Genomic DNA, 15,461 nt, shown 5'->3' on the forward strand with positions numbered 1-15,461 from the left:
CCGTCATCGTTTACCATTCATCTCAGGGTAATTCAAAGAACAGGGAACGAGAGGTGTACGTTAGTTGCTAAGCATTGTTTCTACATTTTCTTACCGTTATCTCGAGTTGGATTGATTTGTTTTTGATGCTTACATTCATTGTTGCACATACATATACCGCACGCACACACATGTTCGTAGAATGCGCTTAGAGGTGGTCATTCCAGAACTGGGAGACGATAAAATCCCGCTACACGTGGCCATTCCAGAATTAGGAGACGACAAAATCCCCCTACACGTTATATACATGAGGTTAGCGTACGTTTTTTTTTAAATATTTTTACTGCTTTTATTTTACATATTTTTTGGAACATCTTACAAATCCAAAGTGGACTTCAAAAGGCGCATATTGTGTTGTGACCTTGCAAACGAACTGTGGAGACGTTTATATATGAGCGAAATCGAATAAAATGAACTTTTTGCGATAATGTAAGAATGTGTGTGCTGTCTTTAGTGTTGGGTAATTCTGATTCAGATTCATGAGTCTTTGAAATGATTCAATGAATCTGAATCTCGGTTGCAGAGAAAATTCATGTATCTCCAAATATTCATGAATCTCCAAAGATTCACGAATCCCTAAGAACTCATGAATCTCATAAGATTCATTAATCACCAAGGATTCATAGAGTTAGCGCGTTTCATTATTCTTCTTCTTACCGTAACAACCTACGTAGTGATGCCACCCTATACAGACTTTCAAGACTTCCACAAGTGGTGCGGCAAGTACCACACAGCCGCATAGCTTGTTTTCCCTCGGGGAGACGGTCTATGCGAGGCCTGAATGTGGATTCAACGGGCATGTTGTTGTTAGGTGGGATCGCGGCAATTTCAATATTTATAAAAACACACAGCTCTAAAGCTTCATAAATCCCTGGAGATATATAAGTGTTGATGGAAACATGAAATTTTTAAAGATTAATTTATCTTACGAGATTCGTGAATCCTTGGAGTTGTTGGATGTTGGACTTCTTCGCAATTAAACACATTGGACGTATTCGCGGCTGAGGCCAATGCGGATTTTATTGCTTTATGAGGAAACCATGAAAGAGTTTCCTTCAGCAAAAAAAAAAAAAATGCTGTTTTATTGGATTTTGGTTTTTGATGATCTGCCGGGCCCGTCAAACCACATCCTTGGGAATTCCATGACCGCTTCAGGGGACCCGATAGTCAATAGCCAATAGGCACGATGGTGTGTGGTAATAATATGCGTTTGGTTTTTCGAAGCATTATTTACGAGCGCCCGGACATATTGCCTTTCTCCTGTGTTCGCCCGAGAGAGAGAAAGAAAAACATCTGTTTGCCATCATCTTGAATGCTGGGCATTGTTTTCTTTTCTCTCGCTATCCGTCCTTACCCATGTTGGCCAGTAATTCTTGTGCCGATCGGCGTCCGCGCCCTGTAGTACCCCGCTTGCGAACACTGTAATAAAATGTTTTACGACACGGACGGAGCCAGCGCGATCGCTTTACCCTTGAGAGCGGGGGCTCGGGTTTCCCCGCCAACAAAGTGGGCCTACGTGTTCCCGCGGCTAATTATAATTATTGTCTCATACGAAAACCAACAAATATTTAGTTTTGGTTGCGTGCGCTACCCTTAACAAAAAATAAATCAGTTTCAATTTCTTTTTTTTTTAAATAAAACATCTTTTTTTATGTTACAAATTTAATTTATTTTATTAACATGTGAAAACATTGCTGTTCCTGCCTGCCTGCACATAAATGTCGCGCAAACCGAGCTGCGCTGCTTGTGGCTTTGTGGCCCTCCTAACAGAAACAGCTTGCGAATAAAAATATGCACAAAAGCAATACTAACGTTCTTTCTTTTTTTTTAAACACTATTATCAAACCTTAATGTAAATATAAAGTATATATTGCTGTGTACTACTACTATTATTATTATTGGTAGTGGACCGAACTGTGGTAATGATGGGAATGGGATGAGAGGGAAAGGCACATTGCGTACGGGGGATTTGGTCCAGATTTGATCGTATATTCAATGTGATGCCCTGTCATTTCCCAAATGGAAGCTCACTCTTTATTCAGAGCATTTTTTTGTGTCGATTATTGAGCATTTTCAGTTGAAATATTCATCTTCGGTTCACCCTCTCTTCTCGCTAATCGTACTGGTTGGTGTATAGATATAGAGAGATATGGTAAGTAAGTCTGCATTGTAAAACGCTAAACGTATTCTACTAATGATAACCTGTTTTTCTTCTTCTATTTGCTTCCCCATTTTATCCTACTCTCTGCTGCGCCCGAACAAGATTCTGGTAGAATCCGGAATGTGAAGAATGCATCTTATCCTGCCGATGCTCTCTCGCGATACCTTTCAACGGATGTGTGTGAAGCCTATATTTTAAATAATGGGTAAGTCACTTCAACAGTTCAACAAACCTAGGTCCAAAAACACCACCGAATGCATGGGAGGGTAATTGGGACACGGTGTCGGACCCTTTTTTTAAAAGATACATACAACAAAAACTAGCAAATACACTCAAAATGTTACGCGCTCCTTGCTCCCTTTTGCGATCGCCCTCAAAACACCAAGTGTTGTTGGGCGTAATTTAAGAAATTCATTTTCTCTTCCGTCTGTTCCGTCTATCCTGCCTGGCGGTCTCCCCTACTTAACAATTGCTAAACTTAACCGACTAAAACTATCCATTAACTCCTAAGCGTGAAGAAAAAACATCCGATCGCGGGGATGGGTGAAGGAAATGATAATAACGGGAATATATACGTGATAATATGGCCAAACATAATATTAGTAAAGATGTCCGGAACCGCGCTCCCAATGCTGTGGCGAGAGAGAGTCGTCGCGTCGTCCGGGTAACGAAATGAACCAACAAAAATTCTTCCCAAAAGCTCCTTCGATTGAACACCTCATTCAAACACACACCACGCCCCAGGTATTTACCGTAATAAAGTTTACAAACAAATAATTCCTAAATTCAAACACACATTCGCACATTCACACACACACACACACGCATTCATTCAAACTGGACGGATCGGATCATTCCTCAGCAGAGGAGGAGAAGAAGAGCTTCCCCTCCGGCACCTCAGAATTTGCCGCTCGGATGTTTCGACTGGTTCTTGATGGAGGTGATGCTAACCGACACCTTGTTGTTGACCAGATTGTTGTTGTTGTTGTTGTTGTTGTTCTTGATGGAACTGTTGCTGTTGCTTCGGTACAGCAGCCCCCCGCCGCCGTTGTAGTGATGGCCTCCTGCCCCGTTCTGGGCCGGTGGCGGCGATCCACCGTTCTTCGAGCCGTTCGAGTTGAACACGGGTATGCGGGAGGGGCTGACTTTGGTGCTGAGGTTGCTCATCGAGCCGCCGGTCGCCGCCGCCGACGTGGACAGATTGATCGACGGGATGGAGGTGCGCCGGATCAGCACCGGGATTTCGGTGCGCGAGTTCGACCGCTCGAACGTGGAGCGTATCTGGTCGACGCCGCGCTGGGGCGTTTTCGGACCACCGGTTGCGGTGGAGGTGCTGGTGACGGTGGAGGGTGGTGACGATTCGTACGTGGCCGTGCTGAACTTGATCTCGGTGTTGCGCGGGATCAGTGAACCACCGCCGGCGGCATGCTCGCTCGACATGCGCCGCTCGACCGGTATCCGGGAGGGCGGTGTCGTCATGGTGGCGTTGCTGTTGCCCGTTGGTTTCGCTTCCGGCTTGGGTGGTTTCTTCGTCACGATCGGGGGTTTGCTGGCAACAACCGGGGGTGGTGCGGGTGCGGTCGTACCGTTCTGTGCCGGCACTACCACCCGTTCCGCAGCCGTCGGCGGTTCGGGTGCCTTCAGTGTGATTTCCGTCACAAAGCCGCCATTTGTGAGGGGAGCAGCAGTGGGGCCACTGCTATCGCGTCGAGCAAGGCCGATCGAGTTGCGCTGTGGCGGTTGCGGTGGTTCTGTGGCGGCGGCAACTCCATTCGAGAGGGGCATTTTCGGGGCCGGCTCCGGCGCAACCGTCGCATCATCCGCCTGTCCATTAAGCGCATCGTACTCCATCTGCGGTAGGGGTGGCGGCGGCGGTGGTGACGGTGTATCGTCCAGCGGATCATCAAAATCGTCCAGCGTTTGCAGGCTAAAGTCGAGCTTTTCATCGTCGATCATCACGATGGAGGAGGGTTGCGATTCCGACCCGCCGGCGCCTTCCATTGCCGTCGTGATGGTGACGATGTTGTCCGCGGTGAGGGAAAATTTCGTCACGCCACCACCCGTACCACCGTTCAGTGTGATCGGTCCCGCCGGCACGCTGTACGCGGGCTCGTTGGAGGAAATGTTGATGCTGCTAACGCCGTTCGTGCCACTGCTGGTGAACACGGGCGACGGCTGTCCATTGTCCACAGCTTCCGCCGGATTGATCAGCGTCAGGCTGACCGGTTCACCGCCCGCCGCTTCGATCTTGATCGTGCTGACCACACTCTCACCCCCGTCGGCCGAGATGAACACCGACGGCGTGTTCTCCAGCTCCTCCTTCTGGCCGAGCAGCTTCTTCAGCACGTCCGATTTGGGGCGCTCCAGGCTGCCGAACGGGTAGCGGGACACCTTCACATCGTCCGGTATGTTCGTGTCCGGTTCCTGCTGGTGGTGGTGGTCCACCAGCATGCTGATCGTCGTCAGCGAGATGTGCTCTTCCCGCGGTTCCTGCGGTTCGGTTGGTGGGTTTTTCGGCGCTTCCGCCACGATGACCGCTTGGTTGAGTTCGGTGTACCCGTTCTGCTTGACCGTTACCTCGTGGGCGCTGTCACCGTTCGGCAGTAGCTCGCCGGAGTTGATCGCATCCTCCAGATTGCCCCAAGCCGAGGCACCCTTCAGCCGGTTCAGCCGCTGCAGCGAGTTAAGTCCCGGTTCGTTTGTGACCGCACCACCGTCCAGAAGCATTTCGGTGGAGATTTTACGCTTCCGCCCGGCGTCGACCACGGTTGCCTCTCCCATGCTGTTGCCGGTGTTGCCATTCACCACCGTCACGACATCGCCCGTTATCTCGAGGCTTTGGGCACGCTCGAGCGTGTTGCTGGTGGTCGAGTTGGACTCGTTGCCAGTCGTTTCCAGCTTGGACAGATCGCCCAAACTCGCCGTACGCCGGTTGCCCTCGTCCTCCTCGTGTTCGCTGTCCCGTTCGTCCTCCTGCTCCATGCTGCTGCTACTGTCCGGCGCTGGGCTCGGCGAGCTACGATGCACCGTAATGTCGTTCGCGTTCAGCTCGATTTTGTTGCCATCGCGTCGCGGAGGCGTCGGAGGTGGCCGCTGCCGACGGCTGTGCTGCTCCTGCTCGACGTCGGATTCTGTAATACGAAGGCAAAAATTAGTTCACAGTAGTGTCCCTCCCTGCCACCAAAAACTCACCATTATCGATCGTCTCCGACCGCATCACCAGCTCGCTCTCCGTCAGCGAGGACGTCAGCTTCCGGTCGCTCTTCGGCGTCGAGCTGTTGCTCGGGCCCGTCTCCCCGAACTGCTCGATCCCGTTGATGCTGTCGATCGTGCAGTTCAGCACCTCCTCCGCAAAGTTGTCGGAAAAGTTCATGCGCGGCAGGGCGGTGGCGGTAACGCGCGCATCCGGCACATCCGCCATCAGCATCGTCCGGCTGCCGCCATCGATGCTGCTCAGGTTCGTGTCGACCGTGACGGTGCTTTCGTCCAGCTCGGACTCGCCCACCGGTGGACGGGGCGGTGCCTTGCCCTTGCGCTTGCCATCGTCCAGCGTGCCGCCGGTCGATTTGCGATTGTCCCGTGCCGCGTTGGCCGCCTGCATCATGAAGCTGGGCATCTCCTGCGGTATGCCGGCCGCATCCCGCCGTATCCCGCTCGAGGTGAGACTGTTCTGGCGCTGGAACTCACCACCGTCGCCCTCCGGCTGGCCCGTCATCATCACCACCACGTCCGGCTTGTTGCCACCGTGGTGGTCGCCGGCCGCCTTCGTACGCTTCTTTACCACCGGCGGCGGAGACGGCGGCTGCATCTCGCCCTCCACCTCCTTCCTGCTGTCCTCCGACTCTTTCTTCTCGATGTTGCTGTTGTTTTCGTTGTCCGCCTGCATCTTGGTGGGGCTTTTGCTGCCGAACAGCTTATCGTTCACCGAGGGAGGAAACACACGGATGCCAAACTTGTGGCCCGTCTTCTTGCCACCACCACCTACCAGCTCGTCGCCCTTGCCGCTCGAACCCTTGCGCTCCACGTCCGCCGGCTGCTTGGTTTGGAACTTTTCCTCAATCATTTCGCGCATCTGCTGCTTGAAGGAGTGCTTCTTCGGCTCCCGCTCGTTCTCCTTGTGCACGGTGGCGAGGGGCTGATTGTTGGTGGGGCTGCCCGCCCGGATGTCCATCTTGAGCGGGGACGCATCTTCGCTCGGGAACAGCTTCTTGCGAGAGTTGCGCTCAATCTGTGGAATGTCAGAGAGAGAGAGTGAGTGAGAAAGTGTGTAAACAAACATTGGTGTGCTGCGGGTTGCATAGCTTTAGGCGGGTTTCTGTGCGCAGCGCTGCTTACCGTGTTCAGGTCCGACTGACTGCTCGAACGGTACAGTGGATGCGTGAGGCTCTGGTGGTGGCCCGGCTTCGGGCTCTGGGTTTGCGGCAGGATCGGCTTCGTGCCGCTCACCAGCTCCAGCTGCACGTTGTAGGGCGAGGCGTAGCTGAGGATGGTCATTGCGTCCTCCTGCACGATGTGGCGGAAGTCTATCGTGATGCTCGTTATTCTGTCACCTAATATGGGGGGTGGGAAAAAACGAATAATTTTTTAAGGCCAAATTAGGTCATATACAATCAGCGACGAAGGTTTCAAACCTATAAATGCATTTTAATCTTTTTTTTTTCTTTTTTTAATTTAAATCGCTCATTGCACCCCACAACTGACGGTTGCGTTTAAACAGCTTTTCTCACAACAAGTTGCTGCGAGCAGTTTCCCTACAATTCCACCCCCCAAAATCTAATCTCTTCTAGCCAGCTTGTCAAGTCCCTCAGTTCATTTAAGCGTTTTTTTTTACCGTTGCTGCTTCGTTATTAGTTTACTTCGAACTCATGTTGCGCAAAACCCTGGTTAGTCGTGCAACCGACTCGCACGCACAACATAAACACACACACAGCATCACCAGCGGTTCGAAGGTCACCAGTCAATGAGGTTTTGAGCCAAAACCGGCAAACCCCAAAAGTCACCGGCTTCAGCCACACTTCACACACAGAAGGTAAGAATTTTTACCAAACCGCTTCGCTGGAAGAGGGAGAGTCCGACCGACCGACCGACTCGTAGCAGTTTAGACCGGTTTCGTAACACCGAAATGACCACTTTAACGATCGAATTAACCGATCTCGCCGGCCGGGAAGGGCAAAATTGGTTTAGCAGCGATTGAATTGAACCGTGCAATGCACTTGCCGGGGTTTTTTCGGTGGAACGAAATGAATGCCACCGACCGGCTGGCAGGGCCAACCAAGCGCAATTAGCTACGCGTGGATATTTTAGATAAACAAAATTGTGGGACAGGGACAGACCACAAAACAGCTGGATTTTGGACCCAATAGTCGTTCGCTTTAATTGCAGCGTTTGAAAGTGTATTTAAAACGAGCGACATGAGAGGACTTAGTTGCATTATTTCATTCATAAAAACAGGAACAGGTTAATTCAAATCACTATCCACCACACACACAAACACACCAATGGAGCTGTTTGTGAACTGTGCTGTAAACCTCTTGCATAAGTCCCCCGCTTTAAGATCACATTTTTGCCCACTTAATGCACCCCAAAAAGCCAGCGAGGGAAACAATCTCAGGGTTTAGATTACCCACGCACGACGAGGCACCACCTCTTCCATGACGTCAACACCACCGCCGTCCTAAGGGTTGTTTTGGGACCAAAGGGAAGATAACGCGTGTTACCAAACCGTAGAACTAATATTGTCCGACGAAGACAACGACGGAGGGGGAGTTAAACATTCCATCTCGTGCGCGGGGTTTTGTGTTGTCTTTTACCGTGTCGAACGCGCGCATATCGCATTTCGCGCAACGGGCCCAAAACGTGACAAACGTTAGAGCGTCCCGAGTAGATTGGGAAAATATTTGTAGAATTTTGTTGCTTGCTTTTTGCGCTTGTTGTGACCCTTTTATCGAGTTTATCTGCTTGTTGTTGAAAGTACGCTTATGAATGGAACTTGAGGCGTAAAAAAGCAGCACACGAATGCTGCACTCATCTCAATTCTTCGTGAGGCTGCAATTGCTGATGTCACTGGTTGCGTGTGATGCTGTCCCTACCTGTGCTTACGATGCCAGCGGCCGGTCCCTGGGGCATCACTTTCTTCACGAAGATGCCTTCCTTCAGCCCGCCGTACACCTCGACACCGAGCCCGGTAAAGTCGGAACCGCGCAGCGACACGAGACGTGGTGCCGTCACCTGTGGAAGCATGCAGAAAAGAAGAAGAAGAAGAAGAAAAAAAGGCGGTTAGAGAAAAACAATCCGCTTTGGCAATTGGAATGTTTTCCCCACACTCACATTCACGTAGCTGTCGTCGACGGTTTTGCGCTTTTCGATCGTGTTCTGCTTCGAGGACCAGCTCGGATCGAGCGGGGACGACGAGGAGCCGGTTTTGGCGCCGGGCGGCGGGATACCATTGCCGGTGGTGGTGGCGGTGCCACTGCTGCCGTTCGTCTGCTGCTCCGTCCGGAAGGCGGGATTGTCGAACGCGTATTCACCCTTCGCCACTGCCTCCGGGTCATCCGCTACGAGTTTGGCATCTGGAGAGAAGGAAAGGGGAGGTCAGGTTCGGGTCTTAGTGTTGCTGCAAAGGGAAATATCGCACGCTAATCTAATTAACACCCATTAGCGGGAAACGATAAACGATTCGGCGTATTTTGCGCCTCTCCGGTTAAGCTTTTTTCCTCCCCCCCTGAGGTTGTCGCTTCGATTGCATAGATGCAGGCGGCAAGGCGAGGCAAGGGCTACTAAGCAAAGCGACAGAAGAAAAACAAAATCCTTTCCAAATTGTTTCGCAATTATCTCATGGGAGGGAAGGAGCGGATTCGAGAGCAGGTGGAGGGAAAGAGCGTGAACCGTTCGGGAGCGCTGATGGCAGTCACTTGCGGGCCATGCTTATGAAAGGGGCATTTTCACACCATCTTAAATACTGAAGGTTTGGCGCATTATTTCATAATATCGATTGTAATTAAAAGCAATTGTTTCACTGGCCGCACGGACGGGAACGAGAGATTAGAAGAGCTTACACAGTGCCTGTAAGTGGATTTAAGGGTCTCGCGCAAACGTATCAATTACCACTCCGCCCGGCTTAGCATTCGGTTAATTTGATTTTAAATTTCCTACCCAACCTTGCAACCTACCCGCGCGAGATTTTATTGAAGTACCAATCGGGCAGACAGGCCGAAACATGTGTGCGTGCTCTGGTTCGAAAGCATCAACAACAAAAAAACACACACAGCAAGCTTAGCCAGATTAGTGTCGATCGATAGTCTATAGTGGCTGGGGCGACCGGTGTGCTGTCCTGGGAGATTCGCAGATTCGCCGTCTGTTGCCTGTCGGAGTGACACATTCCCTTTGACACATAAGCCGCCACCGGGCGCGCTTCGATTGTAATGATGGTTTAAGGCGGGGCGGGGAGGGCAGGGTGAAACCCTTTCACTTTGGGGCACGATTCGAATGTGGTGCCGGTGCTGGTCGGTCCATATGGTTGACCGCCGTTTGGCATATGATTTCTTTTCTGTTTGTTCATGTTACTTCCTTTAGGAGTGTTCAACGATCAACTACTGTAAGTCGTGTGTTGTCTAGAAGCACAAAAAATTGGCCCTTTTTTGTTTTTATTGACCATCAGCTGTTAAGAATACTGTGTATGATTTAATCTGTGTGAATAAATGTCTTGGGTTTTTTTTTTTATCGAACGTAATGATTTTATGTGTTTTTCTGGTTCAAGATCATTTTTAAGAACAAGCGAACCACTATGGACAGCAGAAGGATCGGACAAAATTATCAAAATATGAGATTTTGTCACCTATTTTAGCTTCTGTCATAGGGGAAAGCGGAGCAAAATGGCACTGTTAAGGTGTTTGCTCTGTATCTGATTGGGTAAGCCTGATACTTTGACAGCAATTGATGCTTTAACGTCTTATTCGCGAAGCAAATCTAGTAGTACACGTATTAACAACAAATATAAATGTATAAAATGAAATTAAAAAAAAATCACAATCCCATCACACACCAACACAAAGGGGCAAAATGGACCACAACATTGGGCTTTGGTATTATCTCTGCCATCTAGGTAGAATTGTAAGGGTAGAGATATAAGTTTTGTATTGCAAGTGTTTTAATAAAGATTTAGTAAAATTATGGAATATTTCAATGACTCATGTGTTGTCAGCAATTCTTCTTCTTCTTCTTCTTCTTCTTCTATTTTTCGTAACGTGGGCATGCCGGCCTATACACAGGCTTTCGAGACATAATTCATTACCACACAGCCAGATAGTTAAATATTTGCTACGGAGGGACGGTCCATTCTAGGCTTGAACCCATGACGGGTATGTTATTCAGTCGTTCGAGTTGACGACTGTACCATTGGACCGCCCTTTTGTCAGTAATGTTTCAGTAATACCGATGGAGTAGACATACAGCATAGTTTTATTTATGCAAAACACATATATTGCAGCGACCTTTGCCTATACCTCAGCTTCATCATTTTGCTCCTGCCCAAAACATACCGACCATTAGGCCCTAAGCTAGAACGACCATCTTTTTCCCTCTAGCAAAGCATTTTACAAACTTTATCTTTAAAAATGAAACAAAATTTAACAAAATTGTAAAATAGTTGCTTTTTGCTCGTAAATCATAGATGATTGTTTGCTGGTTAGAAAATAACATCGTTTTGATTAATTACTTTATTTCTTAATTTATTCATTTATTACAAATTTTAAGGCCGGGGAACACTGTCCGTACTCGCTAGTGTAATTTTGATTTTCACAAGCGCATCTGGCGGCAGCTGGTGGAAGCTTTTTTTGGTCATCGAGGGAATGGTTATGCCGGATTTCAAAATTAAGTAGTTTTTCCAACTGTTTTGTTATGAAAAGGGATGCAATACGTGCAGGATATGTGCATCTAGCTTTTACAAAACTTTTTTCGTCCGAATTAAGTAAAAAGTATGGAAAAATGATATATTTTTTTAAGCGGCTCCAAATTGTTTGGCAAAATGTTTCGGTCAGCCACCGCCAGATGCGCTAGTGAAAATTGAAATTACACTAGCGAGTACGGACAATGTACCCCGGCCTTTGGAAAATAACATCGTTTTGACTTATTACTTTATTTCTTAATTTTGTTTATTTATTTACAAATCTTAGGCAAGGAAATATTCATAATGTGCATCTAACATTGTAGTTGATGTGTTTCAATCATCGGGAGTCATTTTAAACGTATTAATTACCAATAATGCAGGTCGGCTCATCTAACCATTTTGCCCCGCTTTCCCGTATATACAAAACATATAGCAGCTACAAAATAATGCTCCAGTAGCTATAACAACAAATGTTTTGTGATTAATTAATGATATTTGTAGCGAAGAAATTGTTCCTCTTTCATGTAAGTATTTAACATTTGTGTTTTTGTGAAAATTTTCGTGTTGCAATAAGCAAAGCTTCAGTTAGTAGGATATTTTCCGCACATGGTCACATAAATATTTGTTGTGATTAATGTTTAATTCCTGTTTTAAGCCATTTTTACTATTTTTTGTATTAATAATAAAATGAAAAAAATGAATAAAATGAATGAAAATGACCAGTTAAAAGTTTTAAATGCGCGTGCTTAACATGTGTGTCTTGGGAGACACCGGCTTGTGTCCGTTGTTTTGTGTTTACAGCTCCCCACAGCGTGTATGAGCCTAGCCAGTAAGTAAATAAACAAATAAACAGCCCTGTAAAGCTTTGCAAAACATTTATTTCCCTGTTTTTTACGCACTTTGTACCGAGCTGGGAGGGAGGAAGCCTCAAGCTCTCAAGTTCATTGCCCAATGTGGCGTCCGTTGGGGCGGGGAGGGCGCGCACCGAAATGGATGGTCAAGTTCAAGTAAGGCTGTGCATAAACGAAAGCTTTCCACCACACGCACCACCTCGTCCCACAGTGTGTGATTTTTTTTGTTCGGGTGTTTCCATCCTTCTGCTTCGTAACGAAAATTGCGCATCGAACCCGGTTTGGCGTGCGAAGGGACGGGCAACGGTTGGATTGATTTACGGCTCCCTTGCCGATGCAGAAGCTTGTCAGCTCCATGTGTAGGGCAGCAAGACACAACCGATTGCGTTGTGTTGCTAACTGTAGTTGGCAAACATAAAGGCCTGACGACATAAATAAATTCTTGGAAAACAGGGAACCAAAAACTCCACCACCAAGAGCACCACCAAAACGCGCTGAGAATCAACTTGGCTTGACTTAAAAATTGAGAAATCACTTTTGAAAGGGCCCGTCTTCCACATTCTACCACTCGCTTCAATTCAAAGGGGTGGAAATTGGTAATTAGGACGCACAGTGTCGCAAAAACAAAACAACACAGGTACACATGGACACCCTGGCGAGCCGAGATGATAACAATAATAATGGAAGTTTGGAGCCAAATTATGCCGTTGGTCGTGTCGTCCCCGTGCGTGTGCAGCTGATTGCAGTGCAGAAGCAGAGGGTCCACACACCCCAAGGTCCAGCCAAACCGGTTCCGGGGGTTGCTGTTGCGACTGCTGCTGCTGCCAACCAATCCATCTATACAGAGGACCGCCTAACCCCCATTGATCATCGGATCGGATGGGAATTGGATTGCAAGGGAGGGAGGGAGGGAGGGAGGTCAGTAATGCCAGTACGACCGGTTCCGTTGCTTGGGCCATTGTTTTATGCTTCCTGTAGCAGCAGCAGCAGCGGGACGGTGGATGGTGGATGCTGCGTTGATTGCAGCAAGTGAATCGGGTGGCGATATCGTACTGACCCATTTTCTTGCCTTTCCTTGTGTCTCATTACGCCTTTTTTTTGCTGTATGATGATCCTTCCTTGGAGTGAGGATCGATCAAGTGTCGGAGCAACAAAAAAAGGAATCGTACACTTGCATAGATTTTTTATGTTTTGATGTGGAAATAATTCCACAAATCGTTCAACTTAAATGGCATACGTCCAAGAGAGCAATGAGCCCGATATAAGCCCTGGAACGGTAGCTGAAAATGCAGAACCCATCTCCTGCTGTGCGGTGCGGGAAACGGCATTTCACATTGCGTGCGGTGAGCCCATCTTGCGTCGTTGAAAAATTGGCAAACAAAAATTAATCCTCACTGGATGCAAAAAAAGCACAAGGGGGAACAAGGCAACGACCGTTCCGTGGCAGGTTGACACACACACACACACACACACACAGGACGATAAGTGTGGAAAGCACATCAACCCCGTGGAAGACAACACCCTACTAGCAATGAGAATGAAAAAGTGTGTGACTTTCAGGCGAGGGGCATGTAGAAGCATGGGGAGACGGTTGAAAATTCGCGGAATTGCTCGGAGGCGCGAGCGTGTTTTGGTTTCTACACAGTTTTTGCACTCACACAATTACACATGTGTGAATGTGTGCGTTCACTTTCAGCCTGCGCGCTCAGTTTGGTTTTCTCGCAGCGGCATGCGGGTATCGGTGTCTCGCTCGCACTAATGCAGCGAGTGTTCCTCTGTGCGCTCCCCTTCTTGCCACCACACGAAATCGTCAGTTCAGCTCAAGCGTTCGCCGTGAAAGGCTGCGCGCGTGTTAGCCTAAGTCCCGGGCGATCGAAGTTTCGCTAAGTGTTGAAGTGTTGTGCACATTGAAATAAAGCTGCGCTTATTTTTTATCATCTATCCTAAATGTGTGATTTGCGTTGCTTCATTTTAATATTTGTTTGCTGTATTGAACATCAACAACGGTATCCATGCAGTTAGGCGACTATTTTAAATACGACGATTTTTTTTATATAAATAATGTGTGTGATTTTGTGGCAAGACTGTGTGAAGCTATGTGTGAAAATGCCCCTTTATTTGCAATAAAAGTGATAAAATATAAACCAAGTTTGATGTGTTCAAGTTTTTGTTTTGATTCGGGTGCACCAAGTCCGAATGAAGGGAAGCGCACAGCGCGCTACGAAAGAAACGAGCGGGAGGGGGTGTCAGTCCAGCGCAGCGCAATTCGCTGGAATCAAGTGGGAGGGGGTACCAGTTCAGCGCTGCGCAAGCCGAAAGAAACGGGAAGGAAGGGGTATGAGGAAAATACGATGAAACAGCGCGAGCGAGCGTTCTTTACAGCGAGAGCGCCTCGTGTATTTTAAAGGCAAGCAAGAGAGCGCATTCTCTCCGTGGTAGCGCTCCATTCGCCATTTTTAATTTCGAGCCCAAAACAACGGACTTTGGATCCGATCTTGGGCCGGGCCCCCACCGCGTGTTTCTACCTACCCCTCGCCTGAAAATTTCGTTCTCTTTGTCTGTCGGGCAAGCACCAGGGAACAAACCCTACAGTTGAAAAGCATAATGAATTTAAAGAGCGCAAGAGGAAGGGACTTGCCACACAAAAAAGAAAAGCCCCTCCATACACACACACACACGAAATAAGAAAAGCATACAATTTTAACCTGACAATGGCGTAATAAACAACAAGTTGTTCCATCCCCCCAAGGGGTTTTGGACGAAAAAAAAACGCCAATAACAATGAGAAGAAAATTATACCGAATCGAATACACGCCAGGAACGCGGCGATCGGAGGGCTTTTTTTGTTGTGTGCCTTGAATATTCAGGTTCTTTCGCACCGATGGGATGCTGCTGCGCTTGGGTGGACAGCAAAGGATGCTGCTGCTGCTGCCGTCACACGCCGTGCGCGTGAGGACAGAATTCTTCTTCGCGGGCGCACCACCAACACCAGCCGGACCAGCCGGGCGATATTTCGTTCCATCGGCGGGGTAAAATATTAAAATACAAACACACACACACAGGGTCTGCATTGAGTCAATCAATAGGATTCCAACAGGTTTTCAACATCCTGCCACCGGCGTACAAATAATCTCCCCGTCCCTCCATCATCGAGAGTCCTTCCGACTGTCTTGGATGAGGGGGTTCGTCGCTTGCTGGAACGATCAAATCTTTTGAATTGCTTTTTCCCGTTTTTGGGTACGGCCCGTAGCGTTGAACCGAGCGCATTGTTTTGGGCTTTTGGGAATGAGAAGGGACGGACGCGGGCGGAAAAGGTATAAATCCTGTTAGTCCTCGGAAAAAAGGGAAATAAAGGTGGGAGCGAGAGAGAAGGAGAGGAAAACGAACGGTAAGTGCACACTGTCAGTGAAGATGTCGAAGTCGTCGGTATGGCGAACGATCACGATCATTATCGCGACAAGGGGATGTGTGTGTGTGTGTGTGTGTGGGAAGCCAATAAGAAGGAGCAATCAAGGAGAAGGAGAAG

The 15,461-nt window shown here is 48.3% G+C and overlaps 1 protein-coding gene across 5 annotated transcripts in view; it reads right to left on the bottom strand.

Annotated features, from left to right (window-relative positions):
- Positions 1–1,892: 1,892 nt before the first annotated feature.
- Positions 1,893–15,461, bottom strand: part of LOC3291270 (uncharacterized) — a 57,924-nt gene continuing 44,355 nt past the window's right edge. For all 5 annotated transcript variants that reach the window (XM_061655169.1, XM_061655170.1, XM_061655172.1 and 2 more), the window contains exons 3-7: positions 8,528–8,769; positions 8,290–8,428; positions 6,536–6,750; positions 5,393–6,428; positions 1,893–5,331 (exon numbers count right to left, since the gene is read on the bottom strand). In XM_061655169.1, the coding sequence (XP_061511153.1) occupies positions 3,098–5,331; positions 5,393–6,428; positions 6,536–6,750; positions 8,290–8,428; positions 8,528–8,769 (3,866 nt within the window). In that variant the 3' untranslated portion in view covers positions 1,893–3,097. The remainder of the gene's footprint in view (positions 5,332–5,392; positions 6,429–6,535; positions 6,751–8,289; positions 8,429–8,527; positions 8,770–15,461) is intronic.

This window comes from Anopheles gambiae, chromosome 3, assembly GCF_943734735.2.
Source record: "Anopheles gambiae chromosome 3, idAnoGambNW_F1_1, whole genome shotgun sequence".
Taxonomy (NCBI): Eukaryota; Metazoa; Arthropoda; class Insecta; order Diptera; family Culicidae; genus Anopheles; species Anopheles gambiae.